Consider the following 21396-nt stretch of genomic DNA (forward strand, 5'->3'; position numbering starts at 1 on the left):
GCTGATATGGCTCGAGAGACTTAAGGACAAAGATCAACCAGTCTCTTCAGGTGAGAGTGAGTGTTCCATTAGGAGTATACACTCTTCTCCCAAAAGGCCTAGAACGTCATCCCCAGGACCATCTGTACAGCCTCCTCAAAAGAAGACGCCCAAGTCTTCAGAGGTTTGTTCTAAGGCTACTGCTGTGAAGGTTTCTCCACTAGATCCTGCCTTCAAGAAACCTTTGGTGACATCTTCAGCCCTGCCTGTAACATTGTTGACAGCCACGATCTCCACGTCGGTGGCGTCATCGTTTTCATCAACGTCGACAACTACTACATACTCGTCGTCGACGGGTAGGTCTGTTCCATCTCTGATTGTTATTAAAAAGACGTCGACGGCGCCACCGTCGACGAGTGCTTCATCATCGACGAAGTCTAAACCGTCGTCGTCGACAAAATCTTCGACGTCGACAAAAGCCTCCTCATCGTCGACGAAATCATCATCGGCGTTGAAGGCCCCATCGTCGACAAGTTCATCGTCGATAAAGTCATCGTCGAGGCCGTCGACGGGCCCGTTGACGGCGACCCCAGCGAAGCCATCGACGACGACACCAGTGTCGACGAAGCTGTCGACGACGACACCAGCGTCGACTAAGTCGTCCACGAAGCAAACATCGTCGACGACGCTGCCGTCGACGACGTCATTGAAGAAGACACCGTCGACGACGGAGTCCGAGTTGACTATCGACGGGTCCGTCGACGGCAGGATCACCTCCATTGAAGTGTACCTATACACACTTCAGGATGACTACGCGTACACTTACGCCAGAGTTGACCTCGCCGAGCAGGGTCCAACCATTTCCCCCTGCTCATCTTCTGGATAATGATGACTCAGATGAGGGCTCTATGTTCCAACAAGCGACAAGCCCATCTGAACTGCATGTCAAACTTCACAAAAGCTCAGATTACGAGGAACAAGGACAGGAAAGTTTGGAGTACCAGGAAGAGTTCCAAGCTCCACCGCCTCCACAGCAGCCTATGGTATGTCTCCCAGCTTCTATAGTAACAGACCTGCAGTTTCTCATTGCGGACTACAAGCAGAGGTTCCCATCCACTGCTCCACCTCCGCCAGTGGTGACACCGCCATTTGTGACACCGCCATTTGTCACACTGCCACCTAGACCTCGGCCTGCTCCTTTAGTCCTTCGACCAGATCCGGCTCCCTCGCGTCCTCTACCATCCTCTGAAGAGGAAGAAGAGGAGCAACAACGAATGGGATGAGTATGTGATTTCAGGTCCAGCATCCCCTGTGCAGGCACAATCTGATTCTCCCCCAGAAGACATTGGGGGATTCCACAACATCGTAGAGAGAGCGGCGTTGCGCTTCAAGCTCAAAGTAACGGCAACACCTCAGGATTGCTTCCTTTATGATTTTAAAGAGCCATTCCAAAAGGTGGTACGGTCCATTCCCATCATTGATTACGTCTGGGAACAAGGGGAGAAAATAATGCAAACCCTTCATCTCTGGCTCCAGTGCTGCCCAGACTGGATAAAAAATATAAAGCTCCTGACACAGCCCCAGCTTGCCTCATTGGCCATCCAAAGCCGGACTCTGTGAACACCCAGGCAGCACAACGCAAGTCAAAAAATCCTTCGGCTGCATTGGCTGCACCGCCAGATAAGGAGGGTCAAAAGCTAGACAACATAGGGAAAAGGTTTTCGACCATGTCCGCTTTACAAGTGCGTGCAACAAACTCTTTAGCACTACTGGGACGTTACAACCGTCAAATGTGGGCAGATATAGCTCCATACTTGGCTTCCCTTCAAGAGGAGCAGAAAGAAGAGGCGAAGAAGATTCTCCTCGAAGGCGAGCGCTCCGCTACGGAGATGATTGATGTGGCGATGGATATCGCATCCACGGGGTTCCGGCAGCTGGCAGGAGCTGCAGTCCTGAGACGCCAAGGTTGGCTTAAGGCAACATCTTTCCGGCCTGAAATTCAGACCAAGGTATTGGACATGCCATATGACGGTCAGCTTCTTTTTGGACAACACATCAATGAGATGCTTCTGGGTATCAAGAAAGATACTGATACCGCAAGAGCTCTAGGTACTCTTCAATACAAGAATCCTTCCTTTCGGGGCTCCAGAGGAAGAGGTCAGTCCTCTAGAGGCACCTATCAGGGATACAAATCCACGTACAGTTCTAACCAACAATTCAAACCCAGTACCAGCACAGGCAGCAGCAAAACCAGTCGTCCTACAACAAGTCTTCCTTTCGCGGACGAGGGGGCAAGAAGGACGCAGGCAGACGGCAATGACTTCTCTCTGCCACAGGTCTCCAGTTTCTCTCCACCTTGCAAAGTTGGCGGGAGAATTTCATCCTTCCTTCACCATTGGCAACAAATTACGACGGATCGGTGGGTCCTCCAACTTGTTCAATTCGGACACTCTCTAGAGTTTGTAGAAACTCCTCCTCAAACGCCTCCAATTCCAATGCGGCACAAAAATCTGAAACTACTGCAATTGGAACTCTCCCTTATGCTCAAACAAGCATTTGCATGCAATAGGTCTCGCAATAGAAAAGTTTGAGCTTTTGGTATGTAAAATGTAAGACATTTTAAATTTTTGTTTGTTTTTAAAAGTATTAATTTTGTTATTAGAAATTCCAATAGTTATAAAGTTAGCAAATGTTACATCTATAGCATTAGTAAAGGTACATCTTTTGTTTTCCCCTGTCTTACATGTATTGATCTGACAAATCACAATGTTTTAACAAGAACAGAAGTGAAAATATTTAACATCTTTTTATGACATTTGTAATAAAGCTTGAAACATTTACAGAAAATATTTGAACCAGTTGTTGTTGAATGGTTGCACAGATTGATGCTGTGGTGGCGCTGAGTGATATTGTTTTGGGGACAAGTGATGCTGTGGCGTTCATTGATGCTATTGTAGCGCATAGTGATGTTGTGGTGCCCCTGAGTGATGCTGTAGTGGTGCTGAGTGGTGCTGTGGTGGTGCTGGTGGTGTGTGCCTGGTGAAAGCGTGCACCGACGGCTGGTGGTGTGTGTGTGACTGGGGAAAGCGTGCACTGATGGCTGGTGGTGTGTGTGTGCCTGGTGAAAGCGTGTGCTGACGTCTGGTGGTGTGTGCCTGGTGGAAGTGTGCACTGACAGCTGGTGGTGTTTGTGCCCGGCGAAAGCGTGCACTGATGGCTGGTGGTGTGTGTGTGGCTGGTGAAAGCGTGCACTGATGGCTGGTGGTGTGTGTGTGTAAGCGTGCACTGAAGGCTGGTGGTGTGTGTGTGTGTGGCTGGTGAAAGCGGCACTGATGGCTGGTGGTGGTGTGTGTGCCTGGTGAAAGCGGGCACTGACGGCTGGTGGTGTGTGCCTGGTGGAAGCGTGCACTGACGGCTGGTGGTGTTTGTGCCCGGTGAAAGTGTGCACTGACAGTTGGTGGTGTTTGTGCCCGGTGAAAGCATGCACTGACGACTGTTGGTGTCTGTGCCTGGTGAAACTGTGCACTGACGGTGTGGTTGTGCGTGTGGTTGTGCATGTGGTTGTAAGTTGTGTGGCGGGCGTGAAACTTAAAGTACGGCCGGGCGGCCGTAAAAAAATAATTAGGGGAGGAGAAGCCCTTTGATGTGGTGTCACGGCCTTGCGGCCGTGAAAAAATGCAATTAGGAGAGGGGAGAGTGGTGAGGAGAGTGGTGTTGAGAGGGGAGAGGGGAGAGTGGTGAGAGGGGAGGAGAGCGTCAGGCCTGGAGAGAGTGAGGAGAGGGGTGAGTGAGGAGAGGGGAGAGAGGCGAGAGAGAGGCGAGTGAGGAGAGAGAGAGGGATTGGAGAGGGAGTGTAGTGGTGAGTGGTGAGAGGGTAGAGTGTTGAGTGGTGAGAGGGGAGATGGGGAGAGGGAGAAAAAGGAGAGGAGGGAGAGGGTAAAGAGAGGAAGAGAGGAGAGAGAGGGGGAGAGAGGAGAGAGAGAGGGGAGAGAGGAGAGAGAGGGGGGGATGGAGGAGAGAGAGACTGAGACGGGGAGAGAGGAGAGTGAAGAGAGGGAAAGGGAGAGAGGGAAAGGGAGAGAGGGAGAGGGAAGGGAGAGAGGGAAAGGGAGAGAGGGAAAGGGAGAGAGGGAAAGTGTGAGAAGTTGGCCTGATGTGCAGTGTTCACTATTCTAGTGATCACTATATATCAGTCCAAACAACCCTTATTGATGATTGGTTGTAAGTCAACCTTATAGACCAGCTATCCTAGTAGCATGGATACGAGCAGTCTAAGGCTAAGACTCTAGAGGGCGTGTTAAGCCAGCTGTTTTACCATCACATTACCCCTTGAACACCCAGTGAAAGGACACCACACAAGTGTTATGAAAATAAACAGTGTATTTATTAGAATCACAACAACCCTGTACTCTTTATGAGGACAGGGTGCTAGGCACCCAACAAAACTCTTACGAAAATACTCTTAAGTTAGCACGTTACACAAATGCCCGAGGGGCACGAAAAACCATATACGCTAAAAGTGGAATGCGAATTACTAGCAGGTAAGTAACAGTTCTAATAGGCTTTGGAATCGCTAGGACTGGACTAGGGAATCGTTAGATTACTACTAGGAGGCCTAGGGGACTCGGGTGCAGAGTGTGCACTCTCACGCGGGATGCGGGACAAAGTCTATGGAAGCTAGAATTCACAAAGTTAGTGTTCACGGGCGAACCCGACCTGGTAGGGAGAAAATGACAGTGGATCCTGACCCTTGGATAGTGAGGCTATGCTGGGACACCGGAGTGCCGAAGTTACCTAGCCCAGGGGCTGCAGCTGCATAGGTCTGAAAAGACGTCGGGGATCTCGTTGCCGGACCAGGAGCCTGGGAGGAAGAAGTTGCTGGCAGGCGACCAGTGAAGGAAAGTTCGATGGATCCAAGCCTGGATCAAGGAAGAAGAAAACCTGAAAGCAGAGGGGACCAAGTTCTTGAATCACTAGCCAGTGATTAAGTGGGCACCAGGATGGCACCGGGCGAAGTCACCGCAGTCAGGTGAGTGGGCACTGCTGGGCTCTGCAGTCTCTCGGACCAGGAGGCGTTGTCGGCGACCAGGATGGAGGTGCGAGCTGTCCCACGAAGGATGAAGTCGTTGGCGTCGAAGTTACCCAGGATTGGGCAACAAGCCTTGGCTAATTCAAGCCCACGCGGTGGACTCAAAATGGCGTCTTGAGTGGACCAGGAGGGTCCAGGGTGCTCCTCTTCTGGAAGGGAGCAAGGGCCAGTCTGGAGCAACCAGACCAGCAGCAGAAATGTCGTCGGGCGTCGTCAGGAAGGCCACAAGCCAGCGGGCTAGTAGCCAAACAACGCGGTGAGCAGTAAAAAGCAGAAGGGCCCCACGCAGATCGTGGAGATGCTGGGGGGCTGCACTTCGGAGCTGGAGCTGCTCAGAGTCGGGGCTTCTCGGACCCCAAAGCACTCACCAGTGGATTACTCGGCGGGCTTGCTGGAAAGAAGTCGTGCAGTCTTGCAGATGGCCGGTCCCTTGAGGTCTCGTCGCACCCACGGTTCTCAGCTGGGCTGTAGAGGTGGGTAGAGGTCAGAGGTGCCAGGGAAGCCGGTTCTCGTCGAGCTGGGCAGTCGGATTCCGGAGGAAGGACTTACAGCAGACCGCAGTGTTCTTAGATGGTGCCTGCGGATGCAGGGTGACTACTCCTTAGTCACAAGGGAGAAATCTTAGGAAGAAGTCTTGAGTTCCTTTCGCAGAAAGTAGTTTCAGGATTCAAAGATGATCTGATTTGGAAGGGGGCCAGTCTCTACCTTTATCCTGTAAAAAGGGGCTGGCACGCGACTAAGTCCTGCCCTATGGGTGGGACTAGGAGGGGGGTGGTTACACCCACTTCCTTGGCGGGCTTTTCCCCAGCCCAGGGTCTGGAGTGACCCTGGAACTGGTTTCAGCCAGCCTATGCACAGTGAGCACCGGGGTGCCACGTGCAGTCACCTTCCTCTAAAGCCCTGCCTACCTACAATACACAAAACCCTGTCTGGGACGGTGCTGGCACCGCCCCTGGCAGGAAACCCTTTGTCCTTATCTCCTGCTCTGGGAGGACTCCCAGCAGCAGGAGGGCAGACTTGTGTCTCGGTGGCAGCATCCATTTTGTGGATGCTAAGGCTCTGTCTGACTTTTAACCGGGTTATAGGTTACAGGCATGTCGTGTCCCTCTAGAAGGGTGGAATGCTAACCCCGTCGCCAGAATTGGCGAGGGGTTAGTATTCCAATTCGTATGACACCTTACTCGACATGTTTTGATAAAGCGATACCAGAGTTGGCACATAACCGCGAGGATTATAATGCACTTAAGAGTATATGGTATGCGATATCATGGAAACGGCTAAGGGATAGATCCCGAAAGCCGCAGACAGGCTCAGCTCATGCCAGAGCACCATCTCACACGATTCCAAGCACTCTGCCTTCAGGATTGTTAAGGCCTGCCATAGGAGTGACTGATAGGAGATCTGTGTGTCCATTTTAGGGTTAGATATAGGTATACTATATCTATAGCAAAGGGTGAGTACACCACCTTGCCCCAGCTGTCGTGCAGCCAGTTGTGTCAGTTTTAGTTAGTCAATCCAGGGGTGGCATAATACATGCTTCAGCCCCTGGGAGACTTCTGGGTGCACCTCAGCCCTGGGTACAGGGACTTGGAGAGGGCCCAGGGCCAATTCAGTACCTGAGTACAATTTGGATAGAGAGAACAGCTAGGCTGTGGGTCTGATTAGCAGGCCCACAGCCAGGGAAAGTCGTAAACCAGTGCAGCAAAAAGCAAAAATCTGGGTGATCATAGGATTGCAGACCCTACTCTCCTACAGAAAGGGAGAGAGGGTAGAGGGAGAGAGGGAGGGTAATAAGAGAGGGGGAGGACGAGAGCGAAGGACGGAGGGGGGAGAGAGGCGGGAGAGAGAGAGGAGAGCAGGCAGAGGGGGAGATGGGGAGAGGGAGAACAAGTGTATTTTACAAAAACCTCTCCACACATGTTCATGTTTTCAGCAGATGAAAATGGCTTCGCCTAGAAGTCTTCCTTAATGGCAAGCTACCTCCTCCATGGGCAGTAAACCCATGGCACTAACATTTTCCGAGAACAGAAAGCTTTTCTGCTTGCACAATTCGTTCACATTTTCAGAGTGAATATGCCAGAGCATCACATGTTCAGCTAAATGCATATTAAGCACACCAAGTTATTCGAAGACTAAAAGGCACACACACAAGTTGCGATGTGAAACAATCCCATATCGAGTGAAAATGGCTGTAGTAACAAGCTACAGTTCAGTCCGTGTGGCTGAAGTCATGTTTGTGAACCAAGCACTATTATGATGACACACCTACAAGGGTAAAAAGTAGGATGGTTTATTGCCACCCTCTAGGGAGGCCCCAAGTGACCTTTCATTAAGAATTGTACCCCATAGCTAATTAGTATAAACCGATCCTATAAAATGTTGCCCTACCCCTGTGAAATTCCTATAATGGTTTAAAATGGGGCTTGGAGGCACATACGCCTGTCTGGATTACCCCCATAGGTCGGTCATTAGAAGAAAGTATTGTTCCACTAACCCATTCACTTTCCAAGCCAGCATTTGCTTCGCGTGTGAACGATGGCGCGCACGGCTGAACCACAGTTGTACCTGCCCTGCAAGTCCACTCGGACAACCTTCAGCGCAGAGGCGGGATCCCACCATTAGGTGACTGGATGTAATGATCGCAGCGAGCGGGGCTGACATGTTATTGGTCTGGCGCAATGTGACCGTGACAGCGTTGACACTAAATCAATTTCAATTAAGCAACGCTTGCTAATGAGGTATGGTGCTCTCCAAAGGGCACGGCGGTCCACAATCTCGGGACGGCAGCAGCGCGAGGCTAGGCCTCTGCGGCACACAGACATGGGGGCGGGGGGCAGTGGGAAAGGAGCTCTTGTTATCAATCACAGCAGCAGTTTCCTATGACAGTCCGGAGCAATATGCGATGAAAGAGACGTATTTCTCTCTTTTACTTTGTCGTAGGAAAATAAATGCTATTTAAAAATCAGAAATGCACAAAGGAAATATGAATAAACGTGTAAATTGTGCTTAACCACTTACTAAAGAAAAGTAATGAGGATACAGGCGGAGGGTAAAACAAAGATAACATAAGAGAGAAAAAGAGAGGCGTGGGATATCAGAATGCGAGTGGAGGGGGGGGATTCATCCTGAAGTACCCTTAAACCAATTTGTAAAAAGAACAAGCGTTAGCGGCAGCATTAGAAACGAAAATCGGCCGCGAAATGAAACAAGAAGAAAACAAGCATTAAACGAGTCACGGCCTGCGGCCGTGAATTAAGTGACGGCGGGGGGAGTCAGAGAGCTAGATCCGTGCACAAGTGATTATCTACGGGCCCAGACCGAAGCAGGGAGAGAGAGCACTTAGAAACGCAAAAGAACTCTCGGCATTGCAGGGTGCGGGGCAGCCGAACCCTTTGAAGTAGCCAGGCTGAAAAAAAAAAGCAATTAGGACGGCCTGCGGCCGTGAATAAGTGACGGCGGGGGGCGGGGAGAGAGGAACAGATGGCTGTGAAGGGAGAAAGGCTGCTGGCAGGGGTAAGGCTCGTGCATGAGAGCAGGTCTGGTGATTGGGATTCACGTGCACTGTCCAAAATCCGGCCGCTTCCAGAGGCCTTTTGTAAAAGTAGTGGTTCAGCGGCATTAGACTCGCAATTAGATTCCTGCGGAATCGAATAGCTCGACCTAAAAAGGAGCGATAGAAAGAGTCCCCCGGAATCAGAAAGACAAGGGATTCTACTCCCAATTCTTCCTAATTCGAAAGAAGGAGAAAAAATGGAAACCTATGTTGGACTTGAGAAACCTCAACCAATACCTCAAAAAACAGTCTTTCCGCATCGTGTCCATCCAGGAGGTGCTGCAACTCCTCAATGCGAACAACTTTATGGTGTCTTTAGACCTTCAAGACGCATATTTTCATATACCTATCCACAAGAACCACAAGCAATTTCTCAGGTTCGAAGTGGCAGGCAAGCACTACCAGTTTCGAGTGTTGCCCTTCGGCCTAAGGTCGGCACCACGCATTTTTACCAAGTGTCTGTCTCCAGTAGCAGCATACCTTCGCCAACAACATCATCAGGTCTTCCCGTACTTAGACGACTGGCTCGTCAAGGCACCTACTTTCGCAGGCGTGACCAAGTCCTCCAACGCCTGTCTTCAGCTCTTCAATGGTCTGAGACTTACTCTCAACGAGGAAAAATCCGTCCTTCAGCCATCCCAGTGTCTCACTTTCCTTGGAGCTGTCTTAGATGCTGCTCAGAGGAAGGCTTTCCCTTCACAGGAACGTCAAGGGAAACTAAGGACCTTGGCCGCCCGGATTCAATCCAAAAAGTCCATCACCGTGCGCCTATACAAGTCCTTGTTAGGAATGATGTCCTCGAACATCCTGTTGGTCCCACACTGCCACCTTCGTATGCGTCCACTTCAGGAGGCGCTTTCAGCTCAGTGGATTCAATGCAGGGGATCCTTCGACGACGTCATCCGGATAACTCCTGCCATGGTCCAGGCTCTGAACTGGTGGCTTCATTCTCAAAATCTACGGCGGGGCCTGTCGTTCATACTTCCAATCTCGCCCATGTGATAACTACAGATGCGTCCTTGGAAGGTTGGGGGGCGTTCCTTCAGACCTTCAAATCAACGGGCAGTGGTCCCTGGCAGAGAAGCAACTGCACATAAACCTCCTCGAGTTGAGGGCAGTGTACCTGGCACTAAAAGCGTTTCTGCCCAGGATCAGGAATTCCCCAGTGCTTGTGAGAACAGACAACACCACCACAATGCACTATCTGAACAAACAAGGGGGAACACGCTCTCTGTCGTTGTCTCAAGAATCTCAAAAAATTTGGAATTGGCTTCTGCAGCACAACATTTCCCTTCGGGCGGAGTACGTCCCAGGGACGGACAATGTCCTGGCGGACTCTCTGAGCAGGCAACGTTCCATATGCCATGAGTGGGAGCTAGATCATCATCTTCTCAGCTCTGTATTCGCCCGATGTGGCAGACCACATCTGGATCTGTTTGCGACTCAACACAACGCAAAATGCCAACATTACGCAAGCTGGCATCCCCAGAAGGGATCTCTGGGGAATGCATTTTCGATTGGATGGTGCAACATCTTTGCGTACGCATTTCCACCATTTCCCCTGATTCCCAGGGTTCTCTGGAAACTGAAGGCAGGGCAGTGCACCCTGATCTTAATAGCTCCAGCATGGCCGCGCCAACACTGGTTTACAGAGCTTCATCTCCTGTCACTGGAACCCCCAATTCTATTCAAGCCTTGCCCGACTCTCCTTACAATGAACCAAGGTCAAGTCCAGCATCCGGATCCAACATCTCTCAGATTGTCGGCTTGGCTCCTGAGTTCAGAGAGTTTCAAAACCTAGACATTTCTCAAGAATGCAGGGCAGTCTTAGCCCGGGCTCGGGCGGACAGTACCAACAAGACGTATTCTCTAAAGTGGAAAAGGTTCTGTGTATGGTGTAAAGCAAATAAGATACACCCCTTTTCTTCCACACCTGCACAAATTCTACCTTACCTGCTCCATTTGGCCCACTCAGGATTGGCGCATGCCTCTATTAAGGTCCACCTGGCGGCAATTTCTCGCTTCAGGCGTTTGTCATCTGGTACTTCCCTCTGGTCCGATAGACTGGTTAAGCAGTTTTTAAAAGGTCTTTTCAGGACATTCCCTCCGGTCAGATCTTTACCTCCCATCTGGCAATTAAACATCGTACTTGCTCAACTGATGAAGCATTCCTTTGAGCCAATACACAAAGCTGACATCAAATACCTGTCTTGGAAAACCGCTCTCTTGTTAGCGCTCACATCAGCAAGGCATGTCAGTGAGCTGCAAGCTTTCGCTATTCAGGATCCTTTCTTGCAATTCAAACAGGACAGAGTTAGCCTACGGACCAACGCTAAATTCATCCCAAAGGTTCCATCTAATTTTCACTTGAATGAACCTATAGTCTTGCGGACTTTCTTCCCAAATCCACTTTCTGCAGCAGAGAGGTCTCTCCACTCTTTAGACCTCAAGCGTTGTTTGAAATTCTACATTCATCGAACAGAACAGTTTCGGAAATCCAACCAACTTTTTGTCGCCTTCAGCAGGCCTAGAAAGGGTCTTCCTTTGACTAAGCAGAGCATTTCCCGTTGGATCGCTGCAGCCATAACTTTCTGCCATCAACAGGCAGGTCATCCTCTGCATTCTAAAGTGAGAGCTCATTGAACCAGAGCGGTCTCCACTTCGATGGCGCTCTTTGCAGGCGTGCCCATTATCGACATATGCAGAGCGGCGACGTGGAAGACACCACATACGTTCACCAGGCACTACTGCTTGGATTCTGAACTTATGAAAGATGCAGCTGTGGGTCAAGCAGTGCTCCGTCATCTATTTCACTAGAGGTGAGCCTTCTCTTTCATCCCACCTTCCTACTGCATACTTGCACATTTCTCTATTACATTGTTTAGGGGTACTTGTTCTATTTCACAGATGGTATTTTTATATCGTGTGATTTTACATGTTACCTTACGAAATGTGCTGGATATTGCTTGCTACTCTGATTCAGGCATGTGAATCTATGAAAGATACCCATAATACTGGATAAGAAATGCGTTACTTACCTGTAACTGCAGTTATCCAGTATTGGTATCTTTCATAGATTCACATGCAACCCACCCACCTCCCCTGGAAGGGCTCACCTTGGCTCTCTCAGTAGGAACTACTTAGCACTGTGCTTACGAAAATCTGAGGGACTAGGGCTCCTTCCAGGAAGGTTCTAGAGGGTGGTGAGATCTGATTGGCTCTTGGCCAAAGTTTGGTCCTTTTTACAAAAGGACATGGATATGTTACTAATGAGAGGCCTCTGGCCTATTGCTATGTATATGTCTTTATGACATTACTCTTTTTATATACCGGGGACTCCCACCCCAACGACGGGGAATGATTCAGGCATGTGAATCTATGAAAGATACCAATACTGGATAACTGCAGTTACAGGTAAGTAACGCATTTCTTATCCATCTGTATTGGATGTGACACCTTCATTCCCAATCAACCCATCTGTACAGAAAGTGACATCACTTCCTTTCCTTCAACTCTTCAGGGAATCCAATTGCCAGGGCATCCCCAGCAAAGGGCGAACATAGACATGGATATCGTTTGTTAGGGCCTTGGGCCAGAACCCCTGCTCCACTGAAACCTACAAGGTAAAATGATGTCTCACCCTGCATCCCATACGGACTATCTCCAAATTGCACCCAGATGTTGATGACCCAGACACTCCATAGCATTCACATAACACCTTGTGCACATCCCTCAAACTACCACACACCTTAAACTACAGAACATACATTCCAACTCCTGCTCATTGAAACTCACTAATAATAAATATTAATAATCCACATTTGTAAAGCGCACAATCACCCGTTAGGGTCTCTAGGCGCTGGGGGCCGTCGGGAAGATTAAGCAAGCTATTGCCCAGAGTCACATGGTGCGGGCTAATCTGCCGCCGGTGCCTGGGGTCGAACCGTGATCCCCAGCTTCCGGAGTCAGTCGCCCTGGCCGCGGCGCCACACCTCTTCCTCACTCTGCAGTACTCCGTGCACTAGAGATTGCAGACCTCATCACCCAAACATGGTTCACGCCCACATCTTCCCACTGGTTACAGCATTCATTGTATGAACCACACACATAAAAAGGATGCCATATATAATCCGAAACTATAAATGTGTATATTGTAAAAGTAGATGTATTTCATCTCTGTATTCTGGGTGGTTTTATAGGTAACCCGAGTTTCGCTCTCGTTGCCCATCTAATGTCACTCAGAACCCCTCAGTGTGGAGCTTCACCGTTAGCTAGTTAAAATTCTAAGTGTTATAAATTGGCCCCATAGCTGTGCACTATCATAAACTGGATTTCCAAAATCCAACCTTTGCCAATGCTCACCAGAGTTCACTTGCCAAACTCCGTTTAGCAGACTAGCAACAAACGGAACGCAAAACCCAAGTAATTCCGTAATTTACCTAGACCAGCAATTAAAAGATAACAGAAATCTAAACAACACTGCTCATAGTTCCTAATAAACATGCCTTTGTCTACTAGAGAATGAGGAGCTATTAGTTGAGTTATTTGTATCTTTAAAAATATCACTCTGCAAACTCAACCTTGCAGTTCCAACAATTCTTAAAGTTGGTTAATGAGAGCGCACAGGTATTCGATCAATATAGAACATAAAATGACAGATAATAAACAAAATGAAAGGCGTGTTTTCACTTTTGTTGGTTTATAATGACCTCCTGGACAACTCCGTATATCAGAAGTCCCTCAGAACCCCTTATTGAAAAACTTCACCGTTATTCAGATACCCATCTATAATTTGTGGAAACAGGCTGAGAGGGAGGAGATGGCGTGGGAGGCACTAAATTATCTAATGGTCTTCGAGCTAGTGATGGTGAATACTATTGGCCTTGCTGAAGGTTTTACTGTTGTCAGTTTCGTACACCCGATGAGTTTTTATTGAGAAATTGTGAAACCCCACTTTGCTAAACCAGTGTGCACATAATTGATGTGCTGCTCATTAGAGGCTTTCTTGTCCTTCTCCAAACTTCTTAACAACGCTCATAATATTTCCTTTTCATTTTAAAGAGGTTGCGCGCAGTTATTGAATTTTTGTTGGTGAATATTAGTGGTGTAGGACATCCTTTTGACCATTGCTGCTCTAGCCTGACGTGAGATCTTCTCGACAGGTGATAATCTGCACCAAGGAGGTGGCTGTGAGTGCACGGAAGAATGCGTACACCTTGCTGGCAGAGATTGGAAAGGCTTTTCTGCGTTTTAACCAAGATCCTCAAGGTAACTGTGTTAATTTACTTGTCTTTATTATTATCCACATTTACCACAGTATGTATATATAATTGTCCTGTAATCTAAGTTTATTAGGTGCTCTGGAAGAGGAGCTGTGGGGGGTTGTAAAAATTATGGAATTAAATGCTACACACAGTAATTACTAATGATTAAGATTAGTTCAGGCATTATCTCCTTTGTTTTTTGTAGACTATCCAACTCGGTGTTAGGTCTGTAACGTTTCAAAATGTCATTATTGCAGGTTTCAATACAAATCGGTTTCTTTCTTTACTATGCCATTGGGAAACTCAACCCCATTACCGTAATCCACTCGAAATACAAATGTTGTGCTAGAGTTTGCAGTTTTGCTTGTAGTCTTGTAATGCTGCATTTGAATACCTAATAAAAGAAAGGGAGCAAGTAAACCTGAGTTGACAATGGTTTATACTCCCTTTATTATGATGGCAGAAAGCTGGGTGTGATTCCTACGAGACTGGCTACTTATTTGCCTGTTTTGGTCCCGCCATAAAAAAGCCAGTCATCTAGCTTCTTACATGATTTAGGAAATGTCCTTTATCGAATGAAATACTACTGTATTCTATTATGTTTTTTCTTTTGCAGAAGCCATATTGAAGTATTTGACTCTGGTTTATGCTGGATTGACTGGTTCTGTCACAATGATTACCTGTACTGTCCTGGCTTTGACACGCATACTCTTTGAATTTAAAGGTGAGCGCCAAACGTTACAGTAAGAAGCTTTCATGGTTTAGGGCAAAGCAGTCGTTTTGTTTAGTTTCACCCCCTGCGATACTTGCTTTCCAGATATCATGAGTGTTTTGGTCATCGAGCAGCTGCTGGAGAACGTCTGTCTTCTTCTCAGTTCCAAGACACGGGAAGTGGTAAAAGCAGCCCTCGGATTCATCAAAGTTGTGCTCTTTATAATGGACATCAAACTGCTTTCCAAGCATTTACAGCTCATGGTAAGTGGCAATGTGCTTAGTATTCTGTTTAGCTTGTAGTGCTTGAATGGGAATAGGGCAGCAAATGCCAGAAGGCAAAAAACACTACAGATGCCTCCTTATACTCTTTTGCTCTGCATACTTTGATGCTGTGCTAATGGATAAACGGTATCTTTAGTCATTTTTGGCATAGTTTGTAACCTAAGAATACCCAGTTATGGGCTCTATTCAGAGATAGCTTTATTGTCAGTCAACTTTCGTATCCCTTTTCAGCTTCTTAGAAAACATTTAGATGTTTGTGTTCAATAATATATTCTGTCTAGTCACAATATGTGCATTGTAATGCTCAGATGCATGATAGGATTAAGTATTTATGCTTGGCTCTCTGCGAGTACAACATGGCAGGAATAGTGGAGTGTAATGAGGGAAGAGAATGCAGTTAGCAAATTTCTGACCATATGTTTTTTAAATTATTTGTTTTGTCAGTGCAGGAGGGCGTTACATAGAAATGGGGAACTTTCGGCAGCCAGCGTTTGACCAGAGGATGGTTACCTATAGAATTTGGGTTTCAAATCAGTAGTTCTAAACCCCTGCAGCACAGTCCCTTTTAGCTTGCAGCACCACAGTATGGATCTGTGAAAGACATTTTTTGCTAATGAAATACAGTGAAATTGAATTACAGATGTTAGTTCTAATATTAAAATGTGTAAAATGCTTCCAAAATGTAACAATTTTAGTCTATTTATAATATTTTCAGAAAGTTACCTGATTATATGCAAATTCATGCATAAGCATGAATGCAAGATTGGTGATTGTTTGCCTTAAAAATAAAATGTACACAAAAAATTTGCAACTAGAAAAAATACTTTTTCTAAACTTTTGTGAAGCATTAAATAGAAGTCCTTAGAGGCTCATTTAGTAGGGTGTGAGATGCATACTGGTTTAAAACAAGCTCTAGCAAACTCTTTAGGATATATTGTCTGTCATAATGGCTTATGGCGATGTTGTACAGTATCTGAAAATTCAAAAGACGGTGTGGTGACCTGGCATTTTGTAGGTGTGTGCATGCGTCCGTACGCATGAGCATGTCTACGAAATGAAACCAGTGCCATTTTTCTTTTATTTACCCATCTTGGATGGGTTGGTAAATGATTAAAATAACTGAGAAAGCCCTTTTATAAGGAAGCGGGCCAGCAGCTATTGGTTACATGACTCTCAACCACCCCAACCCCCACACACAATTATACATTTAAAAAATTGAAAAAAAGACCGTGGGGTGGGGGCCAATGGAGGAGTGGTGGGGGAGGCAAATAGCTGCCTACGGGGGCACAAAAGTGAGAACCGCACGAATGACAATGGGAGTTTGGTGGGGGCAGAAGCACATGAAAGATCTTGCAATGCTGGGGGGGCGATATTTCGCAGGGGGAAAAGCACACAAGAAAGAGCTTGAAAACACACACACTCTTTGAGTCTTTAAATGAAACTAAAGTAGTTCCCTAAAAGTGAGCAGTCAAACGATACAAGTCAGCCAATCCAATGGTAAAGAAGCTATGTTTCAGGGAAGGGACAGACACAAGATGGGCAGCTAAAACTGTTGAATAAAGAAGCAAGCAAATGAGTGAAAGTAAAGCCAGTGGTAGAACGCGGGCTGTAAGTCCACTGTAAGTATTTGTTAAGCAAACAATAGTTATTTTCCAACAAGACAGCTAACTCAATATTAACACTGCCACAATTAAACATTTGAAAGCATGGCACCAGAAAAGGCAAGTGTATTTGTTTTTAAAAGGACAAGAAGATATCTAAACTATCCTGTCCCTAGCACAAATTTTATAATATTTCACACTTTTGCAATGGTATTGATAGTAAACTATGGTAGGGGTTTTACAGAAGAATACGTTTTTCGGCATTATGTTGTTGAGCAGTAATTTGTTATCTATTTGTTCTTTTTTTCGTCCTGTATAATACTGTACGGTAATGGTGGTGGGCATGTATGAGTGAAATGTTGCACATTGTGTGTGTGCAGCGTGAATTAAATGAGTGGAATAAGAAGTGTTAGGATATACATGGTGGTTTGTTTTAATCAGGCAGCTGATGATAGGTATGTGTTTTGAGAGGAGCAGAGTAATCCCATGTTTCAGAGTTCCTCAGTAAAATCCCAATTTTCTTATTTTGCTTCCAATTTACGAAGGCTTTACTGGTCGAAAGACATGGAATTTAAGACCATCTGTATTTTTAAGGTTCATTTGTTTTCTTCAATGTTCATATGTTTTCTAGGTGTAAGCATTGAGGTTTCAATTTTCTCTGTTGTGGTAAAAAATGTTATGGACTTTGTAGGAAACCATCTCAAGGAATAATCACAGCCTTGTTGGGGTGGACCCTCAAACTCACTGTAGCCACAGTAAAGGGCATACAGGCATAACTTGGTGCAATGTATAAAGCATTTATGCAGCATCAAAACAGTAATAAATTCAAAATGCAAAACAATAAAAATCCAAAATGGAATTAGAAAAATAGAGTGAAATGTAATAAACAAAATGACAAAAATCCAATAAGATGCCACTGGAGATAGAATTCTTAAAGTTTTAAGTAAAAATAGCACGTAAAACTGTGATGGTCCAGGACTTGGGTGCAGTGTGAGGCCAGCCGCGATGGAGCGTGGGTCCGATTTATCAAACAGGTTCTTCCTAGTCAAAGATTTTATCTTCTGAGTTAGGTTTTAAAGTCTCAACCACCCACAGGAGAGCACTTCTAAGGCCCACAGGACCGCAGGGTAGATTCTTTGAGATTTGCGGGATGTCAGGCAGTGGCCTACATCATGGTCTGCTCCAGGTCCAGTTGCTACTGATCAGCTGGGCCCTTCCAGGAAAAGGCCTCTTGCAGCTGGTCTCCCTGTAGCCATACAGGAGGTCAGCCATGTAGCCCTGGGAGTCAATTTTTGTGTCCTGGGTACAAGCGGGAGCAGTTCCAGTTCTTCAGGGCTATTCTCAGGTCACAGACAGCAGTTCCAGACCTCTTGTGACCTTCTGCAGGTCCAGAAAGTGTTTTGACGTGGGTGCTTGGAGGTTCCACATTCATGCCTGGCACAAGAAAGTGGGCGGAGGTTGGATTGGATTGGATGCAGATTTATAAAGCGCGTGGTTACCCAGGAGCGTCCCAGCGCTGCAAACACCCAGACTACTGAGGAAGAGAGGAGTTAAAGCCCTGAGGGAACAGAAATGTTTTCAGGAGCTTTCGAAAACGAAGAAGGCTAGGTTCCGCTCGGAGCTTAAGCGGTAAGGAATTCCACAAGGTTGCTGCATTGATGTAAAACCGCCGACCACCTGATCGCGCCTTTTTCGCTCTGGGGACTTTGGCTCGACACTCATGGTCTGAGCGAAGGGGCCTATTGGCTTTGTAGGGAAGCATTAGGTCTTTCAAAATAGGGGGACCCTTGCCTTGTAATGATTTATGGACAATACAAAGGGATTTAAACTTTATCCTTTCGCGGACAGGGAGCCAGTGCAGCATTCTAAGGGCTGGTTTTGCTGATAACCTTGCTCGAGTGCCTGTTAGCAGCCTAGCTGCTGAGTTCTGTATATTGTAGCTTATTAATAGTAGCTTTAGGAGCGCCCAAATATAAGGCGTTGCTGAAGTCCAGCTTAGAAAGGATCAATCCCTGAATCAGAAGTTTCTTGGAGGAGGCGGGAAGAAGGGGGAGGACCTTACGGGCTGAACGGAGCAAGCCAAAACAGATGCCAGCAGTTTTCTTGGCTTGAACTTTAAATGAAAGGTCCTGATCAATCCACACTCCCAAACTTTTGATTTCACTTTTAGGAGGCGGGGGATCACCCATACAGGCCGGCCAAATGGCATCAGGCAATGATGTCATCTTATGCCCCAAGAGCATTAGCTCAGTTTTTGACCCATTGAGTTTGAGAGCGGACTTACTCATCCACGTATGTATTTCGGCAAGGCATGAATGAAGAGATCGAGAACTTTGGTCAAGTTGGGTAAGTGAGACGACAAGCTGGGTGTCGTCGGCGTAGCTCACTATTTTTATCCCGAATGGAGCGACAACCTCCTCCAGTGGGGACATGTACACGTTGAATAAGGTAGGGCTCAAAGAGGAGCCCTGCGGTACACCACACTGGAGGGGGATCAGACTAGATCATGCATTTCCTTCCCAGACTTGATAGGTCCGATTGTCAAGGAAGGAGGTTAACCATGCCAATGCCATGCCTGATACTCCGATGTTAGATAGGCGCTGAATAAGATACGGTGGTTAACCGTATCAAAGGCTGCACTCCGGTCCAGGAGGATCACCGCCACTGATCCTCCTGAATCCAGAATGCACCTCGCCTCTTGTGGAAAAGTAAATTTTGCCATGTTCTGTGTCCCTACGCGTCCTCCATCATATGTTATCTGTGCATGATTAATATGCATATGTTATTCCCCATGTTCGATTAAAGACGCAATTATAGTTGTGTCCACCTTTAGTATGTCAGTTTCCAGTTCTCGTGAATACTACGAATATCAGGCCTATGTAAAGCTACGTTGCCACGTTTCTCAGTGTGCACGTTATTCCATTGTAAAATCTCCGTTTCTAGGCCTCAAAAGGGCCTGGACACCAGATTCAGCTCCTGTCCCCTGAAGCCTCGCTGAGGAGCGATACAGCCCCCGCCTGTATCCTCGACCCTTCACTTACTTCCTGCCTCGCAGTGCCCGGTTCAGCCTGGCTCTGCCTCTGAGTCTGCCAAGAGTATGTTAAGATTCGAGTTATCAGTACAGCCCTCCTTCTCTGCATTCCTAAAGCTACTGAATCGCATCAATAGTTTCCGTCATTGTCTAGCCTCTACGTCTCCATGTAAGAGAAATACTGCATTTAATGATCATTTAATATTCTTCATCACGCACTACATGTAGAATAATGCATGCTCCAGTCTTAGAGTCTGTTCGCCTTTACCCCGATAACATTTGGATTCTATCAACATGTTCTCTAAACATCAGATACTAGATACTGTTTAGGTACATGTCGCCCTGACTCTCCAGACTTCAGTCTCTGCTCCTAGCACAGAGTTCATAGCCCCCAGCTTCTCCTAGTAACACGTCATTGCCAGTTTGCGCGCACCATCAGGTTAGAGGTCCCGGCTCCTTAGGTAGCCCCCTCCATGGTTTCCACCCCATTCATGACATATTCTGTTACGTTTGCATCACATGTCTATGTATACGCCCTGTTACACCTCTTTTCACCCTTATCTTTCGCGACTGCTACGCGTCACGCCTATTGCTCCACCCACTGCTACGCCTATTGCGATGTAATGCTATGTGTTTGCGTTATGTATATATGCTCATGTACTGTTATTAAAAAGTTATCCTTCCGCCGATTCCGATCCTGACCCCGGCAGCGCTGCCAGGGCTTGCCATCCTATTCCTGTGCAGGTTGTCCTGTCCCTGTCTTTATGCTGTATTAAACCTGCAAAACTCCTACTACCTCGAATCTTGACTCTTATTTATTGAGCTATCTGTTATTCATTTATGCATTCAAAAAGAGAGGTATTATTTATTTATTTACCACATAATGGCGCCCGAATAGGGACTTGCCCTTTCCCCACGCGTCGGTGAAGCCACGCCGACCCCCTGACCCTCTGCAGTCGTGACGGAACTCTTCTGCGCACCGGCAGATATTTCTGCTTCAAGTATCCCTCAGGCCCACGGAGGAGACGGAGGAGGCGGTCCAGCATCCAGACGAGACGGTGGAGGAACGCGGCGAGTCCCGACCAGAGCCCAAGCCGAGAGTCCAAGGTCCGAGGTATCCGGAGGCCCACCCGTAACAGAAGTCCGAAGTTCGTCCGTCCGGCGTCCAAGCAGTCCCGTCCAGTCTGAGGCCTTCCGTTCTTACTGCCCGGTGAGTACCATTACTGGGGTAGTATCTAGACAGGGTCAATTTAATTGACTCTGGTCCGTGGGTTGGTGGTACACAAGCCCACAAACGAAGTGTCCACTCCGGTGGATACGGGTCCTGACGTGTCTCTGTATGAGACCGGTAAGTTTCGTACTGTTTCAGCAGTGCATCTAGTTTCTGTTCTAGTCAGTTCTGTTCTCGAGAAAATTCATGTATTCTGTTTTCCGTATTCCAGGTAGTATTCTGTTCGAACTGTTATTCTGAATGTTCTTCATGTATCTTGATGTCGTGGTATGAGTGTGAAGTAGTTATCGTGTTTATTGTGTATCGTATTGTGTCCAGATTATAGTTCAGTCATGCCGCTCTTTTCAAAACTGCGTCAGTTGAGAACTAGAAAAGGTCTGCTAGAAGCAGCAGTTCCAGTCCCGCCTAGGGACAGTCCAGGTCATTTTATGTATCAGAAGCATGGCATAAGCGCCATATTGTATCTAGATTTATGGGTCGAGTATACCAAACAGTTAGAGGAAAAGTATAGATGGCCTGTGTCAGGCACATGGGATGCCGAGTGCATCATGAGAGTAGAAGAAGCATTATGGAAAAAGAAAGCCAGACAGTCACAGAAAGATGCCATCGAGTTATGGCACAAAGAATCTCATAAAAGAACCGAAAAAGAAAT

The 21396-nt window shown here is 47.1% G+C and overlaps 1 protein-coding gene across 1 annotated transcript in view; it reads left to right on the forward strand.

The window, feature by feature from the left end:
- RRP12 (ribosomal RNA processing 12 homolog) overlaps nucleotides 1–21396 on the forward strand; it is a 521209-nt gene that overhangs the window by 355893 nt on the left and 143920 nt on the right. Inside the window, exons 23-25 of the mRNA XM_078643584.1 lie at nucleotides 13784–13889; nucleotides 14502–14609; nucleotides 14703–14860. Coding sequence (XP_078499710.1) covers nucleotides 13784–13889; nucleotides 14502–14609; nucleotides 14703–14860 — 372 coding nt within the window. The remainder of the gene's footprint in view (nucleotides 1–13783; nucleotides 13890–14501; nucleotides 14610–14702; nucleotides 14861–21396) is intronic.

This window comes from Lissotriton helveticus, chromosome 5_1 (assembly GCF_964261635.1).
Source record: "Lissotriton helveticus chromosome 5_1, aLisHel1.1, whole genome shotgun sequence".
Taxonomy (NCBI): Eukaryota; Metazoa; Chordata; class Amphibia; order Caudata; family Salamandridae; genus Lissotriton; species Lissotriton helveticus.